Here is a 27,842-nt window from a genome sequence, read left to right as displayed (position 1 = left end):
TAGGAAACTTCATGGTGTTGGGAAACCACACTTTAGAGAGGTAAAATTTGATTCTCTATGGGACAATTAAATTAAAAATTTCTGAAGGGAAAAATTCTCATATAGAGACTCACTGAAGGAAAAATTTACTGAAAATTTCCTTTAGGGGAAATTTCTTATGTGGCACAAACGACATCCCCCTCTTTGGTCAATTCTTAGAGCAATTCTTTTTCATAGACCAAAATCTTTTGAACTTCATATTTTGGAAAGAAGGAAAGAAGGAAGAAAGGTCTTAAAATTCTAGGGGAAATAAAAAAGGACTACTTTTAATTATGCTAGGGATTCAGTCTAGATAGAATTACAAGCAAGTTTCCTCTCCTTCTGCTGTCATACTTCCCAGTCCTTTCCAACTTACCTATTTTTGTATCATTTCAAACTCTTGTTCTCAGCCAGATAGCAAACATAAATGTCCTCATAAATAAATTCTCATTAAGATGATTTACCTTTCCAAGGGATAATTACATTTCAAAAAGTTTTCGAAAGACCAAAAACAAATCTAAAGATCAAAAGGAACATAACTCTGACATTGGTTCTTTAAGAATATAAGAGGCCAGTGGGGAAACACGAGAGGCCCCAGGCTTGTATCAGGATTCCTGACTCACAGTACACGGTTGGTTGCATCTGCCACCTACTTAAGCTTAGTCACAAATCTTCTACATGCCTGAGGAAAAGAATCTTGACTATTTCTACCTTCAAATAAAGCAAAAAGGAAAATATTTAAACTGACAGCATATAGGCTTCATTTTTGTTTTTTGAAGCAAAAAGAGACCCTCAAGCCATGGCATCAAACCATATTTCATTAGAGTTTCATTTAATGCATTCAAAAATCTATTTAACTCTTAGATAAAGGAGATTTACACAGTGTTCATAGAACATAATAAATGAAGATATCTACCACACCCAAAATGTACCTCAGGACAAAATATAATTAATCCTCCTAATTATAAATTTTCTTTTCTATTACTTGCCAGCTCACTGAGTTTTTCTGGATCAGGAACAATGAAAACTCCCACTATAGCAGATTGTTTGTTAGATTTTTATTTTCTTACTTTAAAAAAATTGTGGGGCATCTCAGAGAGATTCACAAGCTATAAAGGATAAAAATGTATAAAGGAAGAACATTGAGACAAATGGTAAATGAAGTTTAGAAAATAAAGGCCTAATGTGGTTAATACACAAAAGCCATGTCATGAGGATCTTTCCTGTTAATACAGGTCAGCTGTATATTTGGTTTTGAGCTTCCAGCAACCAAACAAGAGGAAAATTAAATCAGTTAGAAAATCAAAAGCCAAGTTGGGAGTTATAGTCACAGAGTCCTCCCCCCAAGAAAACCAAAACCAAAAACAAAAAACAGGGCCCAGATGTTGTTAGTTGCAGCATCATGCATTTATTTGAGCTCTTCTACGAATCTGTTTTTACCAAGGGCCAAGATGCCGAATTGTATGGAGCAGACAACACATACTGAGGAGAGAGGCAAGACATACTGCTCACCAAATCTTTTGGCTACCTGGATTCACAGACCAGTGGCAGCAAAGGCTGACCTCTGGATGATGCAGCTGCCACTTGGCTCACTTCCATCTATCAGGGAAAACTGACTGTCCTCGAGCCACCACCAAGAACTTCATATAAAAAAAGAAAAGCATTCATGATACAGAATGAAGAAATAGCAGAAAACGAAAAATGAACATGAAGGATTCACAGCAAATTCATGGTTGATAATTGCAGGGGATGAGGCAGAGGTGGGAATGTGATGACACTGGAGATCAAAGGTACTTCAAACGTATTGGGGAATATTTTATTACATAGAAATACACGTAAAGGCTAAAAGCAAATATACTAGCATGCTAACAACTATCAATTCTAGCAGGTAAGAAAACTCTGTACTTTACCCTTACCTGCATTTTTTACTTATTTCGAATTTTAAAAAATGAAAATAGAAGAGATTGCAGGAAGAGGCAGTATATTATTAGTAAAGGATTCCTGAAGAAGATGAGTTTTGAAGCCAATTGTAAGAAATGGACTTTGGATGACCTCAGGGAGAGAATTACCAGGGTCAAAGACTAGGAGCTTTCTGTTTGGAGAGAGCACCTGCTTTTCAGGAGCCAGTTAGGAATATTAAATTACCTATGTAAAATACCCAGACTCCAATTCACAGTAATACAGAATTGAAAGTTATTTCACTTATTACTAATAGAAGAGAAAGCTAAGAGAAATTATTTCAGAATAATTCAAAATTTTTCCTATGACTCGACCTCAAATACACATTCTCCATTTCTTTAATCTTTCCCACTCATTATCATCCATATGTATACCATCACTATGTCACTGATTTCCTTGGAATTGTCTAGAAACAAGAAAGAGAGGAAGGAAGGAAGGAAGGAAGGAAGGAAGGAAGGAAGGAAGGAAGAAAGAAAGAGGAAAGAAGGAAGGAGGGAGGGAGGAAGGAATGGGGTGGGTGGAGAGAGACTGAAAAGGAGAAAGAAGAGAGATCAACACATGTCCAAGTAACTCACTAATAAGCAGGATTCTCATGCATTCTAGAAAAGAAAGAAAAACCAAATAACTCCACAATAAATGTTCTACAATATCATCTTAGAAAGTAAGAAGTTTTAGACTCTGAGGAACAAAAGCAAACTGGCCCTAGAAGGATACACGGCAAGGCTCTAACCCTGCGATTAAAGTATACCTAGACATTTTTGGCTCTGTTGGGTTGGCTATTTTCATGAGTACATGGCTACAACAAAAAATCTTCCACCTCATGGTCCTCCACCCTACAATTCAGGTTCTTGATGCCACTGTGGTTTTAGAGTCCTTTTCTTTTTAAGGATACTTCATTATCTTGGTATCTTTGGGTACCACATATCAATTAACAGTATAAGACACAGGACACCTGGCAATAGATGCTATTGCCGCAGCTGCAGAACTCATCTACACTGCAAAACGGCATTTGAATTTTGTCTTTTAGAGTTTGAATGAAGTATGATTCCATCTTGATGCTATTGAGCCTATTTATAATGTGAGCATTCCAAAACTCTCCCTCCATGATAAAATGGCTCAACTGTCCTTTTTTTCCTGAACTGTTGAGGACTGAGATCTGTTGCTTGGTTTAAAAGACGACTTGTAATCTGAGGTCAGAGTCAGATGCTTTAAGTCTAGCAAATCAAAATGCACAGAACGACACTGCCCCATTTTCTTTGGGGGAAAAAAATGCATATATTTTCACTATGATTACGTATGTCAGTCCTTAATGAGATATTTCTTTTCCAGAGAAAATTAAAATAGAAGTTTTGATGCAGATAAAATGTTTAAATTAAGGGGAAAAGTGAGAACATTCCAATCACTCTGAAACTAAATAATGATAAATTGTAACAGCTTCCAACAATTACTTAGTTCTTATGAAAAGTATTTACCATGGCAACCACTCACTGCATTAAATTGCTCTTAAATAAGTCCTGAGCCATACACCAAAAAAGGAAGCAAGAGAGAATTGCTCCTAGACTCGTATCTGTTCAGTTTAGAGGCAAGGATGCAGCCTGGAGCCACATGAGGATACAAACATAGTATGTGTACATCATGCTCTCTTTATACGCCTCATTTATACCCTTTCGTAGACATGTTCGTGATGGTGGAATCAGTGTAATGATCTTGATCTCCTTCCTGACATTTCAGAAAGGACTCTGCGAGACTATTGAACTGTGAAATAAGAGGTCTTTTGCAAATGGTGTGGAGGGGTCCCTCTTTTCATAGGATTACTGAAATAGTGTTAAATTCTTCAAGTCCCTTCCATTCCCCAAAACTTCTTCCATGCTTTGATTTCATATTATACATGAAAATACGCAAGGGTCTTAAGGAAATAATCTGCTATATGGACAAAGATATGAGAACAAAGGTACACACTGCAGCATTACAATAGCCAAGAAATTAGAGCACGCTCTTCTTCTTTTATTCTTATTAGGGCAACATGAGAGCAATAAGAAAAAAGGAGTAAGAGCATGGACTCTGGAGCCAGACTGCCCGGTTTTAAATCCTAGCTACGCCACTTCCTAGATGCGTGACCTCTTCTTCTTCCAGTTTCTTACCTGTAACATTGGGATAATCATAATACCTATGTATAGGGTTATTGTAAGTTTTATTCAAGTCAATACATACATAAGGCACATAAATAATACAGCACTTAGTAAGGGCAATGTGTTTGCTATTATTGTCATCATCATTATTAGTAAGTACATCCCATGTGCCCTGGCACAAGATCCTTTAAATACACTGGCTCATTTCCTCATTACAGGAAACGTATATGGTATTATTAGCCTCATTTTACAACTGGAAATTCAGACTTAGAAAAATTACATAACCTACCCACATCACATAACGAGTCAGTGGTAAAACCCACTATGGCCTACCTAATTAAATAAATGCAAGATTCTGGACCAGTTTTTGCTAAATTTAGACGGCATATTTGCAAAGAAAGATCTGACTTAAACTATAGGCTACACGGTTTACAAAAAATTGCAAAATTTGGGGGAGGACAAGAGAGCAGTTACTGTCCAAAGCCTCAGATACTGAAGCCCAACATGAGGCCGTTGGGAGTGCCCCCTGGGAGGGACATAAAGCTAAGTTAACTGTACAACATTTGTAATGGCAAACTGTCTTGAGTTACTATCCTGTTCTAGTGATAGTAACTCAAGACAAAAGGGAAAAACAAATAGCTAAGAGAAGAAATGTGGTAGTTCGATTGTGACTGAAAGCAAAGGAACAATATTCAAATCTGCTGTCTCCAGGGCTAAGAGCTCCACTTGAAGTGGTATATAGCCCAGTATCAAAGGTGACTCACTGAAATGTTCCCTCACTTCTGTTTGGGCACAGTTTTTCTTTTTCTCACTATTATCTGGCACAAATTTTCTGTTTCACTCCCCAGTTCTTGAAACCTCTGATCAGAAAGCCCTGACCCTGGAACTCCTTGGTGACAGACCCTTGTCTATGCTACATACATGCTTCATTTCCTGTTTTCTCTCTCATCTTGATGCCACAGATACGAGGAGAGCAGGATATGACATTTAGAGGGAATGTTGCAAACAGTACTGAAAGCAGTTACTCAGTCGCAGGCCCATTTGCCCATTTTCATGTGAGTAGGTAAATGATATTATCTCTTGCAAATAACGCTAAGAGTGGGACAGGGGCTGTCCCTGTACAAGCAGAGAAGAAAAGTCACCTGGCGTCAGTACTCACTGTCAACCAGCAGCTCGCTTGGCCTTTTCAGACCTTGGGTAAATTTTTTTTTTTAAATTAAAGTCTTCCCACTATGAGACTTTGAATTTGGAGTTTTGTATCTTTACATCTACTTTACATCTTTATAAATCTCACTCATCTTAAAGAAAGGCTGAAATATAAGACAGACACAGTTTAGAAAAACAGCATGATTCTTCAGGACAAAATGAGAAAAGGGAGGAGGTGCTTAGAAATTCCGCTTTCACTGAGTGTCATCCTGAACCAGTTCCTTCACAAAAACACTCTACCAAAGCAGATGAATTGCTTTTCATAATATATTTATATCTAATTTTCTACCCTGAAGTTCATTTTTATAGTGCCTCCTACTGACTTTCCAGCAGAAAAATCAAACTTTTAAAAATATTTGTTCTCAAACAGAAAATGAACTAGCGGTTGCCTAGGCCTGAGGGTGGGGTGGGGGTGGGGATGAGAGTGACTGCTATTGGGTAGGGGGTTACTTTTTGGAGTAAATGTTCTGAACCTACATTTGGGTGGTGGGTGTACAACTCTGAGAATGTTACTAAAACCACTGAATTGTACTCTTTAAATGGGTGAATTTTGTGGCTTATAAGTTAACTCAATAATTTTTAATTTTAAAATCTACCTTTGAGGAGGATCTAAAAGAAAGGAGAATACTATAAAGAGAAGTTAGAGGTCCCTCGGCTTTGCATCACCTCTTTATGAAAGCACTAAGGCCAGAGCACACCTGAGTTTTTTGATCTCATATACCCTAACCTTCTGCCATTCTCTCTTCCCACCTCCCATCAAGATCCGTCTTTCTAATCAATCTCATGACTATAGCTCTGGGATAGACAGTAAGGATTGGCAGCCCCAACACCATTCACAATGTCCTCTCCTCTTCCCTTTTCCACTATAGAGGCTGGAAAGCAAAATACTTGATTTTCCTTATTTGCTGCTGGCAGCAGTCATGTGATTGCATTCTGGCCAGTACCATGTAAGCAGAACTCTCTTAGATAAGATTTCCAGGAAGTTTTCCTTTCCAGATAAAAAGGGATAGATGCACCTGGCAGAACCCTTTTGTGCCTTTCATCCCTATTGTCTTCTCCTCCTTCTTGCTGCCTGGAAAGCAGACATGGGCCTGGAGACACAACAGTTCATTGGCGACATGAGATGATAAGCACGAGGATAAAAGCCCATAAGCTAAGAAAAGTGGAGCAGAAAGACTGAACGAGCCTGTTCCTTGTAAGCATTCCTTAGGCGTTGTACCAGTGCTGGACTGCTCAATTCTGAACTTCTCATTACATAAGAAAAAGAAAACTCTTTTTGTTAACCTACTGTTACTTGCTGTTGTAAACAGGTATCCTGTTACTTGTAACCAAAAGCACTCTTAACCAGCCAATTGCGAGACTTTCATGTTTTAAAATCAGTTAGATATGTCAACGTCAAAGTGGGTTTATTTTGATGTCCATGGGCTGCTTCTTGTGCACAGAAAAGACGCATTATATTAACTCGTTTTAAAATTATTATACAGTTGATTGAAGACGCAAATTTTCCTAAGCCTTTAAGTTTAATTTAAAATATTCTATCTTCCTTATAGAGAAGACAAGTGCCATACTAGAGATCTGCGCAAAGATGAAGAAAAAGAAAAAACTGTTTCACAGAGAAGCATTTTGAGCTAGGCCTTAAAGAAGGAAGAGAAAATTCCAGACAGAAAGAATACATAAACTCAGAGGCCTGAAAGGGCATGATGTGTTAGTTAGGCATGTGAGATGGAGAAGGGGAGATGAGGCTGGAAAGCAAATTGAGGTCAAATAGTTCAGAGTCTTGTGTATCAGGCTAAGCAGTCTAAACATTATCCTATAGAAAGCAGGAAGCGCTTAGAAGTTTTGAAAGAAGAGCGTGACATGATCATAGGGGCGTTTAAAAAAGAAAAAGAGATTGGAGAAGACCAAAAGTAGAGAGGCTATTTGGATACTACTGCAGTAGAACTGAAATGAGAGGATAAGTGTCTGAACAAAGAGATGACCCCACTGCAGAGGCTGCAGTGGTCCCCCAGGGCAGGAGGCCAATGGAGGACAAAGAAGAGAGGTTCAGGGTCCCTAGTCAGAGGGAGCCGAGGGGAGGCCAAGTCTGCGAGGGAGAGGGAGTCAACGTTTCCTGGAAGAATTGCCAAGGCTGTTAAGGGTCACATGTTGACTGCTGCAGGCTGCAGCTTCAGAAACCCTCAGAACACAAAGCACACAGGTGGACAGGAAATAGAGAAGGCAGAGGACGCCCCATCCCCAGCCTGAGGACCTGGATTCTTCCTGATGTGACAAAGACTCGTAAGCCACACCCCTCCGTCTTCCCCATACACCTGTTAGGAAAAGAAGCAAGGGGGGGGGGGGGGGTGGATGCGGGTGTTATCTGAGAATTATATTATTTTTATCTGAGAGAAACTGAACATACCTATTCAATGAATTGAACAAAGAGGCCATTAGACTGAAGTGGCTCTAATGCCATGGTGACCTACATAAGCAAACCAAAATCTAAGTGTGTAAATGCCTCAAGGTTATGAAATTGAAACCTAAGACAGCCAATCACAAATGCCAACTAGACTTTAAGCCATAACCACTCAATAATTCCCTTACTCTGCTTCTACGTTTTCTCTATAAAAGCCTCTCCCTAAGCTCCTGTCGGGTGGAGTGCTCCTAACTACTTATGGTTTGGCACTGCCCTGATTCCAATCGATTTTTGCCGAAATAGACTGTTAAAATTTTACATATGCTTCAGTTTATGTTTTAACATACCTAAAGGGATCATTTCAATTATCAGTGTTACCATGCTTTAAACCAGATCAGACATTCAAATAATCACCACCACCAACAACAACAACTAACCAGTAGGTAGGTGCTCAAAAGAAGCCCAAATCAGTTATGGACAAAATAAATAGGAAAATCCATTTCTCTGCACAACAAAGTTGTAGCACAAGTTAAATTATGCAACTCTGATGCAGAAGGACCGAAAAGGGAGAGTTGAAAGTGCAAACATTGGCTGATTACATTCACCACTGTCCATGGGAGGCACTGAATTCAGGGGACATCAGCAATCTGGCCATCAGAGACAATCCCCACTTGTGAAGCAGGTATATTTTGTGGAGCTTGGCTCTAGCTCAAGACTCCTCAGCTCTTTGCTCCAATCCATGCTCATCAAATGGCCCTTGATTATTAATTCATTGCCTCCGGTTCAATACCAGAGACTGGCATTGGAAAAGTATAATCCCCTTTTAAAGAAAGAGAGTGGGCTTTTGTTTTATGCATCACGCCCTTAAGAGTGTAGCCTATATTAGTCTTCCTAATCAGGATGAATCCCCGGATCCTGACAAGACTGAGTTTCTTGCCTGAAAGGTTGAGGACCAGACCCTGGACTCATGGATGAATCCACACCCTGGTGATCACTTGGCCAGTTTCCCTGATGATACCATTACCTCCCTGTCCTGCCCCTCTGTCAGCGTCATGTCACAGTGCTGCCTTTACCCAAGATGGACAAGAAGCTACATAGAAGTAGAACACAGGCCAGCTACATACACATACTTCCTGTAAGCTCCTGTACCTGCCCCATGACACACTCCAGGTGTGTTGACAAAGCTGTGTACTCATTGACTCATCCGTGAACCATGTCCCATTACCTAGTCCACTTCCCTCTGACCTACTCCTTCTGCCTGCAGATTTTTATATCCCTTCTCTTATTTATTTCCTCATTGTTCCCAGTGGATTTGACTTTGGCTGGCTCATAAAGCCTTGGTGCACACCATTTCTATTTCTCTCCCTCTACCCCAATATTGGACAAAAGGGCTGCTCTCCCACCAAGCCTACACTGGCCTTAAAGACAGGACTTGGACCCGTCGAACTATCTAGGACACACTCATCATGTCAGAAGAGGCACACCTTGGCATCAAGCATGCTAGATTCAGCACGAGATATGCAGGTTCCAGCACTTTGCGGAACTGTTGGCTGGGTTCTACCTCAGGGATCTGAGTTCAGCAGAAAGACAGGGAAACATTCATTCAGCAGGAGTGATGATTTCCCAGGAAGGCTCAGAGAAAGTAGTTGCCTCAGTTAGTAGTGTCTGTGGGCTGAAGCTTTCCATACTTGGCGGCGCAGAGCTGCCCATCAGCGCTGCCATTTCCAGTGGTGACGATGGAGTGATTGGCAGTCTGTACTGTGGCTACCGTGACTCCAGCTCACAACTAAGTCACACAGCTTGACACGTTCCCTTCTAATTACTTACCATTTTGAGGTAGGTATTGGAATACCAGCCATACCTCCTCTGCCGCAGTCTTCTCTGAGTCTTAGTTTTCTCAGCCATGAAATAATAATAATTATACTTCCCTCACAGGTAAACCACATGAAAACACCTGGCATGTATATCACCTGACACACAACAGACAGTGGCCAATGTTAATACTGATTCCTTTTCCTGAGATGCTGATTCCAGGCTAAGGCAGACTCTCCAGATCTTAAAGATCTGCTTCACCTAAGGGGTCCTCTGTACTCTGTACTCCTTGTCCTTAAATTAGGGGCAAGACCCAGTCAGACTTGGGGCTCTTCTTTCAGGGCATGATTAGACATGCTTCTGGAAAGCAGTGGTGTTGGGGGGTGGGGGAGACTAAAGGAAATCTCATTCCATGGTTCTGAAACCTCAGGGAGCACGGGAATCATTTAGGGAGCTTATTAAAAATATATTAGGTTGGTGCAAAAGTAATTGCTTTAAAAGGTTAAAAGGTTAAAAATAATTGCAAACTTCAATTACTTTTGCACCAACCTCATAGATACCCAGATCTCCTCCTTAGTGACTGAGAGTCACGGAGTCACTGAGAATCAGGCCCATGAACCTACATTTTTAAGTTTCCCAGAATACTCTAATGTGCACCTAAGTTTGAGAATGACTGCTCTTTCTGGAAGTTCCTCCCTTCTCCTTCTTGACCTGTTTACTCTGGTAGAGTGAATGATGGGACCCATTTGGGGGCTGTGATATACATATATCATAATATATATATATATTTGGTCTATTTCTCTAGTTCCTGGCACAGAGCTCCCCAAACCCTTAAAATCTCTTGAGTGATAAGGGTGTCGTATGCTAATGAGCTTCCAGGTTGGTGAACCTTTGTGGTGCAGGAAAATGGCATGACAGGAGAGAGGGTGGAAGCTTTGCAGCAATTCCCACCTCACCCCCATGCCCCTAAGCATCTCTTCCATTTGGCTGTTCCTGAATTATATCCTTTATAATGAACCAGTAAATGTAAGTAATGTTTTCCTTAGTTCTGTGAGTCATTCTGTGAGCAAATTATCAACCGGAGAAGAGCTCATGGGAACTCTCAAATTTGTATTTGGCTGGGCAAAAGTGTGGGTAGCCTACGTACCCCATTTGAGGCTGGTGTCTGATGTGGAGAGAGTCTTGTGGGACTGAGCCCATTAACTGGTGAGATCTGACCCTAACTCTAGGTACTGTAGATAGTGTCGGGATTGCATTGAATTGTTGGGCACCCATTTGGTGTCATAGAACTGGTTAGTATGTGTATAAACAATATACATTTAGGGTTAAGAGTAGTATCAGAAAAAATCTCACAGTCACATTTTGCCTCCTTCTGACTTCACCTGGGCCTTGTATAACCACAGTTCTTTATAGAATGTGGTTAAGCCCAGAAAAACTGCCAATTCAACTATAATTCTCTGACCTAAATTCATTGTTAACCTTTTGAAGGGGCATAGAATTGGGGCTTAAACTTCCCCATTCAAGCTGGATTTGCTACAGGCCCCTGACCTGCTGACGGGAATCCACACCACAGCCAGTGGACATTCTCTAACAGGCCAGGGAACAAAGGGTTTGCTCTGTAATAGGGCACAAGCCATTTGCTGGAATCATTTTATTGACTCGCTGAGCACCTTGACTTTGGATGGACCCCACCTGAGCTGCCTCTTGACCTTTTAAGCTTGTTCATAAGTGTCTGCCAGACACCTTCCATCTAGCTAGATTCTTTGCCCTAGTTCCTCTTGGCTATTCATCAGTAGTCAAGACTTTCCTTGTGCTCCAACATTGCTGCAATAAACTCACTCAGCCATTTCCACTAGAATGTGTCCCAGGAGTCCATGCAAAGGCTTTGCTGATAAGCCTTACTACCCTGGCTTCACGCCTCAGGTGCCAGCTGTGCTGCTGTCCCAGCATTTTGTCATTAAAATGCCACCTCCTCCCTTCTTCACCTTCTCTTCCCTCTTATCCTAGAGAAACTACACAGTTTTACCAACCAATGTCACCTCTCTTGGTATACCTGCTGATATTCCTGAAACCATTCAAATGGGCCTCATTCTTAGTCTTTTTAAAAATGTGTGTGTGTGTGTATGTGTGTGTGTGTGTGTGTGTGTGTGTGTGTGTGTGGTGATTTTTGACAGGGATTTCCTCTGCTAGGACCCTCTTCAAGACAAAGATAACCTGGCCAATGGTTGTCTTGCCCACCTGCAGGGAGGAAGACACAGTCAATTTGGTAAGAGATGGCCCCAAATCAAGGGGCCTGACTAAGACCCAGTGAGCTAGAGAAATCCAAATAGAATAAACTGGCCAAATGCTTCTACCTTGAGCAAAGGCTCAAGTCACCCATGTAGCAGACGCTTCCCTGGCAGTAGAGAGCTGTTTTGCAGAGCCACCATTAACTAGAGGGCAGCATCTGCCAGCTGCAAAGTCATCCCCCAGGGGCTGTGCTGGGCACTACTCAGATGAGTGCCCCAGGCAGCTCCCAGTCACTTGTCTGCAGGAAATTCCTCATAGTAACTATACTAGGTCAGTACAGACTCCTGGGAACCCCTCCCTCCAACTCTGGCTCAATGTCCACTGCCAAGACACAAACAGCCCATGTCCTGTGCTGACTGACTTGGGGTTCTCCGTGTCCTTCTTGAGAGCCAGCTCTGTGACGGTTGGGGAGAAATCCTATGTGGCTTGGGTTCTTCCTCCTTTGACAAAGACATCACCATTAAAATGGTTCGCACCCTGCACTCCCCACCCTCTAGGCATAATAAACCTCTCCTACTAGAGCTCTTTCACATCTTGCCAGTTTGATGCTTGAATTCTAGCTTCTCACTCACGAATGCACCATCATCTGGAGTAGAATCACTGTCATCTTCCAGATCCCTGAAAATCATCTGACTCCTTTGTGTTCTCACCTTGGGCAGTACCTGAAATGTATCTGATACCTGTAGTCCCATCCCAGGTGTGTGCTTATAGGTATCTGGCTTTGACTAGATACTCAAGCCACAGGCTCAGATTCTCATTAGTCGCAAAGGATGGGAGGAATGTGGTGGCTGTTAGCAACCCTCCAAGGTCCCTGGAAAGTATTTATTGAAATACAACTTTAATAAAGAATATGGCAGAGTCCTACTTATGCACCAGTGTCTTCTCCTTTATATTACATTAATAGAACCCCTAGAATAAAGATTATACATTTCTCAACCTATCTTGAAGTTTTATGTGATTCTGTAGATAAGTTCTGGCCAATGGGATGTGAGGGGAAGTAATGTGTGGAACATTTAAGATGTGTCCTTAAAGTGAGGGGGCCTGCCCCTTCTCCGCCATTCTCCTGCTCTAAATATGGACATGGTGGCATACCTCCTTGGCCAAGTGGACTTCAGGACATACCCTAGAGATGGTAAAGCAACAAGTTGGAGGGAGCCTACATCCCAGATGATCACATTGAGCAGAACTGCCATACTAACTTTGGACCACTTGTTGGGAGAAACAATCCACCATCCTTTTTGGGTATGCCAAGAATGCTACTGCTGACCGCTCCTTAGTAGACCATTTCTCAGGGTTGAGTTTGCAATGAGCAGCCTCAAGGCAAAGGTAACATTATCTCCCAAAGAGCAGGCTTGCTTATCACTTGCTATAAAAGTGGTAGATTCCAGTTGTAATGCAAACCCACTGTGTGCTTAGTATCTAACTTGGTCCCACCACGTTACCTCCATGGGTCTTGGGAGGCATGGGGAACCAGCAAAAACATGATGTACATGTTCCTTGCTATACAGTGAGTAATAAAACCCTTTGTCTCAGACCTAGGAATCTGTACCTTCAGACAGTCTGTGAAACAGTAATTTATTAGCTTGCAACTAGGGTAAAATTCCAGAACCTGACATACCTATCTCGGGACTGTTCTTAGGAAAGAAATCAATTTGTATCTCTCTTAAGCCATTGTTATTTTGGATCTCTGTTATAGGCAGTTAAACCTAATCCTAACAAATCAAAGAGTAACTTTTCAAAGTCCTGACTTGGCAGAAAAAAAAAAGTTTATTATATCTTCTTAGAAATTTATCATTCAATCTGAGCCAAATAAGATCCATTCAAAAGCCAGAAATTATAAAAGTGAAAAGTGAATACTACTTGGGACATCTTGAACAAGTGTCATATAGGAATTAAGAAGATCACACTATGACTGGTTCTCAGGGCTAGTAGATATCGAAGACAGTGAATCAAAGGTTACTGAATCAGGCTGGCAAGATCATGAGAATGAATTCTCCACATTTATTTAAGATCATTTCAAAGTATTGCTTAAACATTACTTTCTGCCAAGAATTATATTCACCTATACTTTTTGATACACAATTCCATATTTGAGGAATGGAGTCTAGATAAACTTGGAGAGCAATTCTGTGACCTCCTCAGACAAGGCAGGGATGATTGAGCTTCAGACTAGGCTGGATCTGACCTCACATTCGTTTTTAGAATTTTGGCAGCTCTTGTCCTTTGAAAAACAGCAGGGTAATTGAAAATGTTGAGAAAGGTTCAGGCAAGTTTACATCACTACCACATTAGTCAGGAGACAAGGCAGATAAAGACAAAACAAAAATAGAAGTGAGGATGTGGCAACACTTGCTGCAGAACCACTGACAAATGTTGAAAGCTCTTTGTGAGACACAGGTATTTTGATGTGTCAAAATATTCTAAATGTTTGAACTCTCTGCAAGAATTGTGTGTAGTTATTTCATATTTCCAATTTCTAACACTCATGAAATTGGCCCCATTACTCTTTTTGGAGGGTGCATGCTGTTTTTGCCTTATCAATACCCATTGTCTCTTTGGGACTAGCATCCAGATTTTCCCTTGGGGAATCACCCTTCACAGTCTATATTATTGGGTGAGGGTTGACTCTTCCCTACGAAACAGTAAGTAATTGTTTCAGAAAGGCACATGACTGAGTAAGAGTCAATACTGGGACTTTTGTTGATACTTTTGGGAATGTGAAGCTCACTTTATACTGAGATTGCTATAGTAGAATAATATAGGCTAGAAATCATAGGTAGAAAAAGAGATCTTTAAAATAGGCCCATTACAGTGGAAAACAGAACCAGAAGGAAGAAAAACACCAAGTCCTAATGACATAATTTCAGCTCAGATCCAGCCATGCCTGAAGGCAGCAGATCCATCCCTGGACTTTTCACTGGTATGTTAGCTAATAAATTCTCTGGCTCTCTCTCTCTCTCTCTCTCTCTCTCTCTCTCTCTCTCTCTCTCTCTCTCTCTCTCTCTCTTTTTTTTTTTTTTGCCTAAGCCAAGTTTGAGTTGGTCTATTCCTTCCAGAAATAAAAGACTTCTGATTCTTGAAAGTCTTGCTGTCATTAAGGATACCTAGAAGTGGCTATCTAATCTGTATAAAAGCAAAGAAGGTGCTCAGGCCAGTGGTGACGCTAGAATTTCTCTATAAATAGATACCACAGTCAAGTCAAAGGGAACGGATGAGGGTTTATTTTGAAGTTGCTTTATATAAAATTGGTTACACATCTACTATATCAAAAGATGAGGGAGGGAAGGGCTGACCCGGTGGCCAGTTCGATTCCCACATGGGCCAGTGGGCTCTCAATCACAAGGTTGTCAGTTCAACTCCTCGAGTCCCGCAAGGGATGGCGGGCTGTGCTCCCTGCAACTAGCAACAGCACTGGACCTGGAGCTGAGCTGCACCCTCCACAACCTCCACAACTAAGATTGAAAAGGACAACAACTTGACCTGGAAAAAAAAAAGTCCTGGAAGTACACACTGTTCCCCAATAAAGTCCTGATTCCCTTCCCCAATAAAATCTTAAAAAAAAAAAAAAAAAGACGAGGGAGGAAAATACACCCCCCACCCAGCCACTCCCGTGGCACTACGACTCAAACGCAGGAAAGATCAACAGGGTTTCCCAAGCACCGTGACGATCCAGTGCAATCTAACTAGCAATGCTTACCAGAGGCAGAACGATACAGTAGAAAGTGCTCTGGGTTCAAATTCTAGACCTACAACATAGTAAGGTAAAGGATCCTGCACTAATGGCTTAAATTCAGGGAGATCTAGATTGTTTTGCAACTTTTGCATTTGATATAAATGATATATCCTTCTGTCATTGCTTTTTTTTTTCCATTGATATCGTAATTACAAAAGTCATGCCTGAGGACTTGTGCAACCCTAGTGCATTCATTTTCCTGTTATGCCATATTCTATTACATGGATATACCACAATTTTAAATCCATTTTTCAACTGATGGACCTTAGATTGTTTCCAAATTTTTATTCTTACACATAATACTGCTATAAATATTCTTATGCCCATATGCAAAAGATCATCTAGGGTATATTCCAAGGAATGGAATTGCTGGGTCATGGGCTATTGCTGAGTTATGTACAATTTGACTTTATTAGATACTGACAAGTTGTCCTCCAGAGTGGTTTGAGCAACTGAGACTTTCACCAGCTTTGTGTGAGAGATGTTTCACATCCTTTCTAGTGTTCAAATATTCATTCAATAAATATTTTTTAGTGACCTGCTAATCTGTCCTAGGTATTAAGATACAGCAGTGAAAGTTCCCACTCTCTAGGAGCTTCCACTTTCTTGGCAGGAGACATGATAACAAATGAATGAATGGATATGGTCTGGAAGTGATGAGTGCTTTGTCTCCAGGTGCCAAAGTCTAGCTCTTCTCCTTGGGCCCTTTTGTACCCTTAATGTATGAGTGAATGCAATGCCCTCTTGAGCTCAACGTGACCTAATTCTAGACACTAATTTTTTAAAACTTTGTGATTACCAAAAAAATTACAAGATGAATGTCTTACATTGGTGTAATGTGTTAGAATTTACAGAGTGATTTGGAATCCATGTTCTCAGTTAACCACAATACTAGGCAACGTATAAGAAAACAACTATATGCTCCTACCTCTGTCGTCAAGCTGCCCAGGATCAAATCTTGGTTTCTTGACTTACTAATCATGGGACCTTGAACAAATTACTGAACCTCTCTAAGTCCCAATTTCTGTATAATGTAATAGTGCCTGACTCATAGGGATGCTTATCATGGCACAATGTAAATTTTCAGCACTTTATCTTTACTTTCAATCAATTAATAATAATTGGATAGGCTAATCATGTGATATTAGTCCCATTTTATAGATGAGGAAACTGAGATTCAGAGAGGTTGAATAAATTGCCCAGCCAGTAAGTTCTGTTGCCTCTTAAACCCAAGTCTTCTGACACCAGACCCAATTTTCCACCACAATATTTTACTTATGAATATATCATGTATTCATTCAATAATTATTTATTGAACATCTATAATTACCAGTCACTGTGCTTGGTGCTAGGGACTTCTGATATAACCCTAATATTGCTGATCATCTTTGGGCAACCCTGAAATCACAACTACCTTGAGGTAAGTCCCAGTACTCTGTTTCATTCAGCATGGACTGGTAATGAATTTTGGAGACTTTACTGAAGTTTTGGTGGAGGATAGAGATGAACATTATATCACATGAGATTGTAAACTCTTGAAGGCAAGGATTATGTCTTACTTATCAATATGCAACCAACACAGTACCTGTACATACTCACTGAATATTTGACAAATAAACTACACATCATACGGCAAAATCTAATCCACCTTCCTTAATAATTTATCACCTACCCCCATAATGCCTTCCCCAGCAGCTGCTCCAAAACTGTTGATGAATTAAAGTTGAATTGCACTGTGAAGAATTCTACCTCTCGTGATCTTGATGGGATTCTTCCAGGTATTCCTGGCTTCCAGATACAATTAGTTTTCATCTGAAACCAAATATAGTGACATTTGGGTTACAAAAAAATTTGTAAGTCAAAATATTGGATCAGAGAGCCAACAGTTGAGTAAATAATAACAACGACAAAATGTACTCATAGAAAAAAAAGATAAGCAATGATCTAAGACAGTGCATGCTGAGAGCCCAACGGAGTGAACTGACAATAAACACTATTGGAGTTCAAAGCAATGATAAAGAAAGCAGGAGGGTGGTAATGTATCAATCTGATTAAGAAGAGTCTATTCTAGGTCTCTTTATAGACGAACTCTGAGGTATTGTGAGTTGTTTTTACTATAGCTCAGGGTTTCCTCTGCATAGCAGCCTTAAAGCTTTGGAGCCAGCCATCTTCATGGGCCCAGAGTCTAACAGGTCCAAGGAACAGCACACCTGCAGTTTCTGTGTAAAATGAGGAGGTAGAGCTCAGGTCCCTGGGCTCAGATTTCCTCATTTCTGGCTCTCAGGCACTCAACTTTGGGGAGTAACTTCCAGCTCAGAACAGGACAGACCTTATTCTTCACCTGTCCACCCATCTCTGGTTGAAAGAAAAGTAACTAACTTCCCTTTGAAATAAATGTCACAATTCCTACTCCCTTTACCTCATACCCTCACCCTTATCCCCATCCCCAAAATAAAAAGAAACACTTCCTAGAATTTGACAATGCTTCATTTTCAAGATTACCACTTTGCTTCTGAACTAATCCAACCTTGGGGATGGAGAATATTTCCTTAGATTTAGGCTCTTTTTATTTTTTTTTTTAAAGTACACAAATATTCCATTTGAGTACCACTGTGGGAGTAGGAAAATGGGATATTTGGGTAAGAAAAATCAAGGTTTGTGCCTGCTAGCTGCCTTAGCCAATGTAGTTCTATTTGGCTCAATAAGTCAAACCTTGAAAAGCAAAAGGAAAACAAAATCAAGAAGTGTACTTCTTGCATCTTAGAGAGACATCTAAGATGTTTCATTTTCTACCAAGCCAAGCTACAAGACTTACCCTAGTGACATTTGGCTTTGGCCATTCAAATACATTTATTTCTTTCCGTAACAACACAAGTTTGGCAGAACATTGAGAACTGGCAGCTGAGAAAAGAAAATGCTGTCTTCCTGCTCACAGAAGAGATTCTAAGACATCCTTGCTAATACAGCATTGCCAAAAGGGCTTGTGTATGAATCAGCCATAAATGTTAAGTGGGCTGATGAGGGTTGCAAAGTTTATGAGCATTTCGGATGAAACAGCACGTAAGAGTGCCTGTCAATTACTGGATGAGTGTGGTGCAATCTGTAATTTGACTTGTTTGGGTCTTTTTGTTATTATATGTTACACTTCAGTGAAGCCTGTTGCAAGCTCTCATTTTTCTTTGCTATCAGAATTCCCCTGCTTCATGAATGAGAATTGAGGATTTGTGGTAAAAATCCTAAATATTCCTGCCAACTACACAGACAGGAAGGGCTGAGAGACAGTTGTGTTCTATTAGCATCTGATTCCAGGAACCTGATTCCAATTCTCCTAAGTTCCTAATCATAAATCCTTTTGGCACTCATCACAGTCTAGTTGGATCCCCTCTGAAGTCCCTAGGAAGCAAACAAAAGCAGCATCAGGCAAAGACTAGATGAGAAAACAGACAGTCAAGTAAATGTTTTCAGGCTTCCAGCATCCTTCCTCCCTCGGTCCAGGACTGTTCAGAGTTGCCAGATTAGGCAAAGAAATACACAGGCTCCTGTATTTTATCTGACAATCCTATTAAGGCCTTTAATAGCTCTATTTTAGTCCTCTGTCATCTAAGCCTATTTCAGGGGGGAAAAACCCTGAAATTAGTCATCAAAACTTAGAGCTATATTTCTCAAAGTTTGGTCCCAGATGATCTACACTGGAATAACCTGGGGAACATGTGAAAAAGGCAGATTCCTGAGCGTCACCATAGACTCACAAAATCAGAAATTCCAGGGACAGTACTGGGAATACGCATTTTTAAAATCTCAAATAATTCTGAGTCACACTAAAGAATGACAATTATATAATGACCTCAGTGTCTTTCCTCTCCCAGCAGTACATACTGAAAGCCTTTCTCTGCTTGTGGAAAGGAGGTAATGAAAGTACAGTACCTGACATTTATGAAGACCTTCATAAATATTTGTTTCCTTTTTAAAGGAACTTTAAACTTCAGGAGCAAGAGGAGGTAGGTACCCTTTCCCAGGTCCCTGAAGAAAAGAAAGCCGGAGTCTTCCACTGATCACCTTCTTATACACCTCACCATCTACCCCTGAATCTGTCTATGCTGCTACTCCAGGCCAGCAGTCAGGAGAGAATTTTCCCCCAAGATCTGCCCCCCTGGCTCTAATTCTGCTCTCTGTATTTTCCCGCATTTTATCTGAAAGTCAGCCACCAACATTAATGAACAGCTCATTGCATGTTGAGAACCACGGGCCAGGGAAAGAGGTAGAATCCTGCAGATTCAGGATTGGGGTTAGAAAGACTACAGGCCCCAAAATGCAATTTCACTTTCCAAAGACTACCATTCCCAACATGCAATGCAGCCAGAGTTAGCAATGAAAAAGAACTGCAAATCTGGCTGGAAATTTTGCCTTCAAGTTTGCAGGAATGGTCACTCCCTAAATCCAGGCAAGAAAGGGGAGGAGTCTGAGCCGTGTCTCGCCCCTTGTCCCGTAAACTTCAGTCGCTAGGAGTTTGGTGGCCCGAATTCGAAAGGCCAGGAGTAGCAGAACAACCTGAGACTTCTCAATGGTTTCGGTGACGAGAGCCGTGTTTGGAGACCTGCCCTTGGGGGCAGGGACGGTGGAGAAGTTCCAGCTGCAATCAGACCTGCTGAAAGTGGACCTCATCTCCTGGGGCTGCACCATCACGGCCCTGGAGGTCAAAGACAGGCAGGGCAGAGCCTCAGATGTGGTCCTTGGCTTTGCCGAGTTGGAAGGTGCGTTGACCTCTGCCCCCAGGCCCATCCCGCAAACGCCCCTCCCGCCTGATCGGGCTGCTTGCGGTGCTGGGACCAAGGGGGAAGGACCCGAACTTGGAATGGTCAGGAATGCTTGGATCCCGCTAACTCAGTGTTGCGATTCAGTGCTTGGAAAAAGACAAAATGAATAGAAACAGCTATAGGACTTGGCCTCTGGTTATCCATTCAGGCTTTGCCTCGATTAATTTCAAAAGTCAACGAGGGTAAACTAAAATTCCAGCAACCCTGTAGCTACCTTTGAACTGCCTGACCTTTATGAGGGCAGGAGAGGAAAAAAAACGGGCTGGGGGTTGTGGCTCCCAGTACCTTCCCTTGCCCTTTCTGAAGAAGGAAAATCAAAGACCTGTGTCTTCTACTTCCTTTTTCCTTGATCAGATTCTTTGAGGCATGGTTGTCTCAGAAATGCTCAGGGGGTACCAGCTTATCCACTTTGATCTAGTGGGGTTACTGCCCAGCACCCCCTGCTCAATAACCATGTAGGGAATGGAACAAAGAAGTGTAGAAATGAAGTCTCCTTCTAACTAGAGTGGACTTTTATTCTGTTGGAATCTGTGGGCGATTAAGATCACCTATTTTTTTTTTTTTTAATTAGTTTCAGGTGCACAAGACACTTAGACGTTTATCATTTATATCCCTCACACTGTGTGAACCCCCCTCCCCCCATCCACTATCCCTCTGTACGTTCCCCAAATTAATTTTCAAACCCCCATGACCATCTTGTGGTTACCGACTATTTTTCAAAACCCCTCACCTTCCCCCTTATCCCCACACCCCCGCCCCTCTAGCAACCCTCTGTTTTTCCTCCATGTTTCCAAAACTGTCTCTGATTAGTTCATTCACTTATTCTTTTCTTTAGATTCCGCATATAAGTGAGATCATATGGTATTTGTCTTTCTCTTTCTGACTTATTTCACTTAACATAATGTTCTCTAATAAGATCACCTATTCATGCATTTAAAAACTTAATTATTCAATGAGACCGACAAGGTTGCCACCCTCTTGGAGATTGCAGTTTAGCTGGGGATAGAACGTTTGGCCAAATAATTGCATAAATAAATAATTACAATTGCACTTTGATCACAACAAAAGAAAATGTACACAGTGCTCTGTTGGCACTAGGGTGTAACCAGACAGAAAATGAGGTCTGAAATAAAACTGCCTGCCTGAGAACTAATACTCTCTGTTCAATGGTAGGGGTGTGAACAAAATCTGTTACAGAGGAGGTTTGAGGTTTTCCTTTAGGCGCATCTTTCTGTCTGTTTGGTTCTTTAAATATGTAGCATGGCTCATGGTTGGAGGTCAACAGAAAATTCTTGAGAGTATTGGTTTTCCCGTAGGAGACTGAAATTTGCTCCCCATATCCTTAACAAAATGTCTTAGAATATTCCTAAGGATCCTATTCCTTGCTCTCTGGTTGCTTCCACAGCTTGCCTTGGAGAGGTAATCTTCAGCAGAATCTCTTTAGTAACTTCAGCAAGTCTATTACAGGAGACTCATGGGTAGGAAGTTATAGGGACATGAGGAAAAGCAGCTCCACTTCCCCTTCGTCTCCAAGACCCCTTGAATTTCTGGTTTCTGGGGTTAGGAGTTCACATCTGTCGTCAAAGTCAGGAGGCAAGAGGGTTGACAAGTGACAAAGGAAGATTCTTCAGAATCATTTTGCTGAGTCACCTCTCTCTGTTAGTAGCATAACCATTTTCTAGAATGAAACAGAACCATCAAGAGATGACTTGATTGGTGCAAAATTGCCCATGGAGTCCAAGAATTGGATATGAGGCCTACAATTGCAGAGCCAGAAAAGAATTGGAAATGATAAGCTAAGAGCACCTAGTTGCATTAGGTTGGTGCAAAAGTAATTGCTGTTTTTGTAGTTATTTTTAACCTTTTAAACTGCAGTTATTTTTACACCAACCTAATATCATCTCATTTCCATCTCTGCCTTATCACCGTTTAGGCCCTATCCCCACACACTCAATTCTTCCTGTTTTTAGTTCTGATGTGAGTCACGTGGATTTTAAAGCACAAGGTGTCTTTCTGGAATTCATATGAAATGCGTGTCATGGTGACGTGGCACCTGGGAAGCACAGGGCATAGGAGTGCTGGTTTTGTGAGGGCATTTATACAATTGCCTCTAAGAGTCTATGACTCTTGTGGCAGTCTGGGTGCAAGAAAGTATTATCCCTAAATGTGCTTAAGAGGGAGAAAAAAAAACCTGATCCTCTCAGATTACAATGATCTCTTTTGTATTGTCTTGCCCTCCATGTTACTGACATTTCTTGAAAAAGTTAAAGAGCCTTTTCTTAACCAGGATGCATCACAAGCTTCACAAAAAACATCTAAAATATTCTAGGTGCTGGATCAAGAGAGATCTTTTCATTCTTGTGCTACAATGTAGATAATTTAATTACGTATTTTAAAAAGCAATCGAGCTGTTTTCAAAAGAGAAGTTGGGGGGGAAAATGCCCAGAACAGCCAGTAATACTTCCTGCAGCCATCTTTGAGGTCATTGCAGGCTGCCCCTTGTTCCCTTTTTAAAGCCCTGTCTTTCAGGTTTTTGTAGATCCTTTTAGTATTGCCGAAGATAAAGAAGACTTCATATATGTCATAACAGGAAGCACAATTGTCTCAATCAGATTACAGTCATGTGCCAAATAATGATGTTTGGGTCAATATCCGACTGCACATACTCGGTACGGTGGTATACCATATAGACTAGGTGTGTAGTAGGCTTTACTAACAGGTTTGTGTAAGTGCACTCTATGATGTTTGTATAACAACGAAATCTCCTAACAGTGTGTCCCCATTGTTAAGCAATGCATGACTGTAGTATGGAATGGTGCTCTGCGGCTATTTTGATCAATTCTAGTGTATTACAACCCATGGTTGTTTTTTAAGCAACAGTGGTTGTTTTTTAAGTAAGGACTCTGGGTAGCTGGGGTACAGGAATAGGAAGGAGACTTAATTTTCACTACATAGTCTTTAAGAATGTCTGAGTATATTATGTAAACAAATAGGCAAATAACTTAAAGCAATAAGATATGACAGAGTAGGGGGTTACCTTCATTACCATGTCCCAAAAAGGTTTTGAGCCACGGGGAAGAACTAAGCATGGATAATTCCATTAGACATGGTCCTTTTATAACTGCCAGGTTAGATGTGAACTATCTCCAATTTCCCAGATTGATTATATAAACTGCTTGGATCATGGCCATGACCAGAGGTCAGAATGGTTTGATTTCTTCCTGGGAAAATGAGATCTTCCTTCTGTAGAATACTAAAGAGGTAAATCATATGGTCTTTTAGTTACAGGCTGGAAAAATCAGCCATGCCTCCCATGAGTTTTTCTACCATTTTTTGTATTTAAAATATCTTTAAATGTTTTTCATCTGCATGTCCCACCTGCAGTCTTGATTTCTTTCAAAACCTATGATGAGAATATTTGCTTATAAGCCGCACATATAGACAACCTACCCATACAATCCATGAAACTCCTTCCCCTCCATCTTCCCACCAACACCCAGTTACCACCAAATACCCACCTCTTAATGCCATGAGAGCCATTATAGAAAAACTAGGAAAAAATAAATGTAGTGCTTTTAGAAAACCTGAGTTCATAAGAGGGAATGGAGGAAAAGAGACCAGTTTAGAGGCTGCAGTTTAATATTACAGATGCCCAAGAGTGCACTTAGAGAAGCATTGAAGATTCTTGGTTTAAATCTGTTTTGTCCCTCACAGCTATGTGACCTTAAGCAAATTATTTAAATAGGTCGCCGGACCTATTTCCTCACCTGAAACAAATGGATAATGATTAAACGTGCTATGGGCTGTGATGTTGTGTGACTATGGTGAACAATTAATAATTTTTATCTCTTTTCCTTCCTTTGCCCCTAAATATCTTCCCTCACACTTTGAACTTTTTATTTCACTTTGTTAACTGCAAAAAAATGGCATGGAGATTCATCTGGGACAACCAGCAGCCATTTAAAAATAAACTAGTTGGGATGCTTAAAGGGCTTGTCAATTAAAGTAATGTTTGTTTTGCTCAGAAAGTCAAAGAAAAGTTGTTCAGGGTATAGAGGTTTTGAGACTAGTGTGCAATTTTATTTGAGACTTCAGGGCACTCTGGCAAAGGTTTGGGCTGTCTAGGATGAGGGTCATAGCTGGGATCCTTGAGCTGTTAGAGGAATGGAAAGGGCCGCATAACCCACGGTTAAGCCTTTATTAATAATATATTCTGACCAACCCCTTGCCCAGAAAAAGGGACAAAGTTTTCCTGTACCCTTTATCCCATGTCAGCAATTGACTTGATTAAATCTGCATTCTATCTTGATTGAATCTGGCTTGACCTACAAACTTTGCCCTTTTTATGGAAAACAGTGTTTTCTGTATTTCCAAACAAGCTTTTTAGTCACATCCTATTCAAGATTTGGGGACTGTCACTTTTTGTAATTCTGATTTGATGTAAAAGCTTAGTAACATATGAAGATAGTATAAAATCCATTTGTTCTGAAGAGATTTTCCGAGACAGGTGGGAGCAGTGGTTTCTGCTGTCCTTATGATCTAATCTTTAAAAACTCTTCATCTAAACTAAGGACCAACCAGTGTTTCTTATCTCCATGGGCTTATTAACTAGAAAGTGGTCCCTTCTGAAGGAATTCTTACAAGCCCATGAGGCAGCAGCTTTGCTATTGCTATTGGATTTGTCATTGTTGCTAAGCATGTGGCTAGAAGAGAGTACGGGCTCAGTGAACACTTGTTGAATGAATCCAGGTGAGAGTCAAAAATAGATAGAGCCAAACAATTTTTGAACAACAATTCTGCTTTTCTTCACATTTTTGAGCTCCTGAAAAGCAAGTTAATGTTCCGCATTCTCTGTCATCAGGAAAATAAAAATTGGAAGAACGGTGAGACCTATTAGAATAAAAGTTCAGAACACTGACACCACCAAATGCTGGCAAGGATGTGGCGCAATAGGAATGCAAATGGTGCAGCCACTTTGGGAGACAGTTTGGTAGTTCTTACAAAACTAAACAGACTCTAAGTATATGACACGGCAATCGCATTCCTTGGTATTTACTCAAAGGCGTTAAAAACTTATGTCCACATGAAAACCTGCATATGAATGTTTATAGTAGCTTTATTCATAATTGTCCAAGCTTGAAAGCAACCAAGGTGTTCCTTGTAGGAGAATGGATAGATAAAGTGGTACATCCAGATAATGGAATATTATTCGGTGCTAAAAAGAAATGAGCTATTAAGCCACAAAAAGCCACGGAGGACCCTTAAATACATATTACTAAATGAAAGAAGTCCATCTTCAAAAGCTATATACTGTATGATTCCAACTATATAACACTATGAAAAAGGCAAATCTATGGAGACAGCAAAACAAAGATCAGTGGTTTACAGGGGCTAAGGGGATGGGAGGGATGAATAGGCAGCACACAGATTTTTATGGCGCTGAAAATACTCTGGATGATATTAAAATGATGGACGCATGTCATTATACATTTGTCCAAACACATAGCATGTACAACACTAAGAGTGAACCCTAATGTGAATTATGGACTCTGGGTAATTATGATGTGTCAATGTAGGTTCATCCATTGTAACAAATGCACCACTCGGGTAGGGGGGTGTTGATAATGGGGGAGGCATGTGGGGGAATGGGGGTATATGGGAAATCTCTGTACCTTCTGCTCAATTTTGCTGTGAATTTAAAGCTGCTCTAAAAAATAAAGTATTAAAAACAAAAATAAAAGCAGATGAAGCAAAACTAAGAAAAGATTGTTTGGCCCCTTGGGACTGCTTTTGGTTACCCAGTGTAAGGGATTTTAAAGCTACAACTTCAGAGAGAAGAGGGTAGGGAGACAGGTGGGAGCTGGTGGAAAGATTAGCCTGGCCTGTGCTAAGAGGTGATGGTCAGTTCAATGAACCAGAAAGCCTTGCACTTTCCAAATGATGTGATACTCAAGAACATGTACTCAGGAGCCTGAATACTTGGGTTCAAATCCTGGTCCTGCTACTAACTAACTAGCTATGTGTTTTGGGCAAGTTACTTAACCTTTCTGTCCTCAGTTTCCATACCTGTAAACTAAGGGTAATAATAGTGTCTACCTCATAGAAGTATTCTGAGGATGAAATGAGTTAAATGTAGAGCACTTAGAGAGTGGCTGAGACTTAGCAAGCGCTCAGTAAGCATTAGCTACTATGATAGTCTATGGGCAGGACTCGGGACCTACAGATGAGCAAAGAGGTGAACCAAGAAAGACCTGGAAGAGAATGATTAATGTTTCACTTATGTCCAACCAGTTGAGTAATGGGAACCTGTGACCTGTATCCTGCGAGCCCTCCAGTCATGGTAAAAATAGTTCATATTTTGAATTGCATACTCTTCTGACCCAGTAGATGGTGATAGATACATGGTGCCACAGGCAAGAGGAATGGAATTGCAGGGGCATCTGAGTGAAGAATAAAGTAGAAAGTACTCCTGGTGATAATACAAAAAAAAAAAACTACTTCCTTAATCTCTGCCATTGTAATATGATCTAAAAGATTGTAACATAGAGGAAATTAAAGAGAAGGAAACTACTGTAATATGCCCATACACAAAGTTGTAAGTACAAGGATGCTAGATTGCTTTTTACAGCCCCCTAAAAAGCTGACAACGTTTATGCTCATCAATATGCCAATTAGCTATCGAAATGAATATGATTAACGGATATGTAGTCACATAGCTCTTAAGACATTTGGTAACTGAAAAATTGCAAAATGATGTGTATAGTAGGACTCTCTTTATAGAGAATATGTGTGTTTGTGTATTTCTATTTGCCTGAATGTAGTTAATTTAAAAAAACAAAAAACTTAGTGTATAGCAGTGATTATCACTGGGAAGGAGCGGAATTGAGAGATGAAGGAGGGCTTTTGTGTTTTACTCTTTATTAAGGTTGCCAGGTTTAGCAAATAAAAATATAGGATGCCCAATTAAATTTGAATTTCAGATGAAAAACAAATATTTTTAAGTATTAGTATGTGCTATGTGTAATAATAAAAATATGGACATACTTATACTCAAATATTATTCATTTACCTGAAATTAGATTTAACTGGGCATCCTATATTATACTTACATATTTAACATTCTTTAAAGGGTATTTTTATATACTAATTGTATGATTTTTTTTAATGAAAAAAAGAACAAGATAGTTCTTCTCAAGACTACACAAAAATGTAATTTTTAGTTAAGAAAATTGATTGGCCTAGAAAAACAGATTACAAAGCAGCATGTATACTAAAACCTCAGTTTTATGAAAAGCACTTATATACATATAGTAAATGACAGAAGGATATACATAAGAATATTAACAGTGGTTTTTGCTAATGATGACATTAAGATGATCTAAATGTCTTCTTTGTGCTTTATAAAGTTCTTCAAAATGTTTACTACTTTTGAAAGGAAAATGCTCATGTGTAGACAACACCATTTTTCTGTGCTTCCATGAGGACTT

General features: G+C 40.4%; 2 protein-coding genes across 2 annotated transcripts in view; one reads left to right on the top strand and one right to left on the bottom strand.

Annotated features, from left to right (window-relative positions):
- The window catches only part of HNRNPLL (heterogeneous nuclear ribonucleoprotein L like), a 69,070-nt gene extending 51,833 nt beyond the window's left edge, over window positions 1-17,237 (bottom strand). Inside the window, exon 1 of the mRNA XM_088796207.1 lies at window positions 17,214-17,237. Within this exon, the coding sequence (XP_088652333.1) occupies window positions 17,214-17,219 (6 nt within the window). The 5' untranslated portion in view covers window positions 17,220-17,237. The remainder of the gene's footprint in view (window positions 1-17,213) is intronic.
- Window positions 17,238-19,896: 2,659 nt separating this feature from the next.
- Window positions 19,897-27,842, top strand: part of GALM (galactose mutarotase) — a 46,428-nt gene continuing 38,482 nt past the window's right edge. Inside the window, exon 1 of the mRNA XM_019742276.3 lies at window positions 19,897-20,292. Within this exon, the coding sequence (XP_019597835.2) occupies window positions 20,103-20,292 (190 nt within the window). The 5' untranslated portion in view covers window positions 19,897-20,102. The remainder of the gene's footprint in view (window positions 20,293-27,842) is intronic.

The sequence above is a fragment of the Rhinolophus sinicus genome, chromosome 2 (assembly GCF_057876585.1).
Source record: "Rhinolophus sinicus isolate RSI-liver-muscle chromosome 2, RSI-T2T, whole genome shotgun sequence".
Taxonomy (NCBI): domain Eukaryota; kingdom Metazoa; phylum Chordata; class Mammalia; order Chiroptera; family Rhinolophidae; genus Rhinolophus; species Rhinolophus sinicus.
The sequence above is the reverse complement of the archived record's forward strand: the minus strand, read 5'-3'. Positions and strand labels throughout refer to the sequence as shown.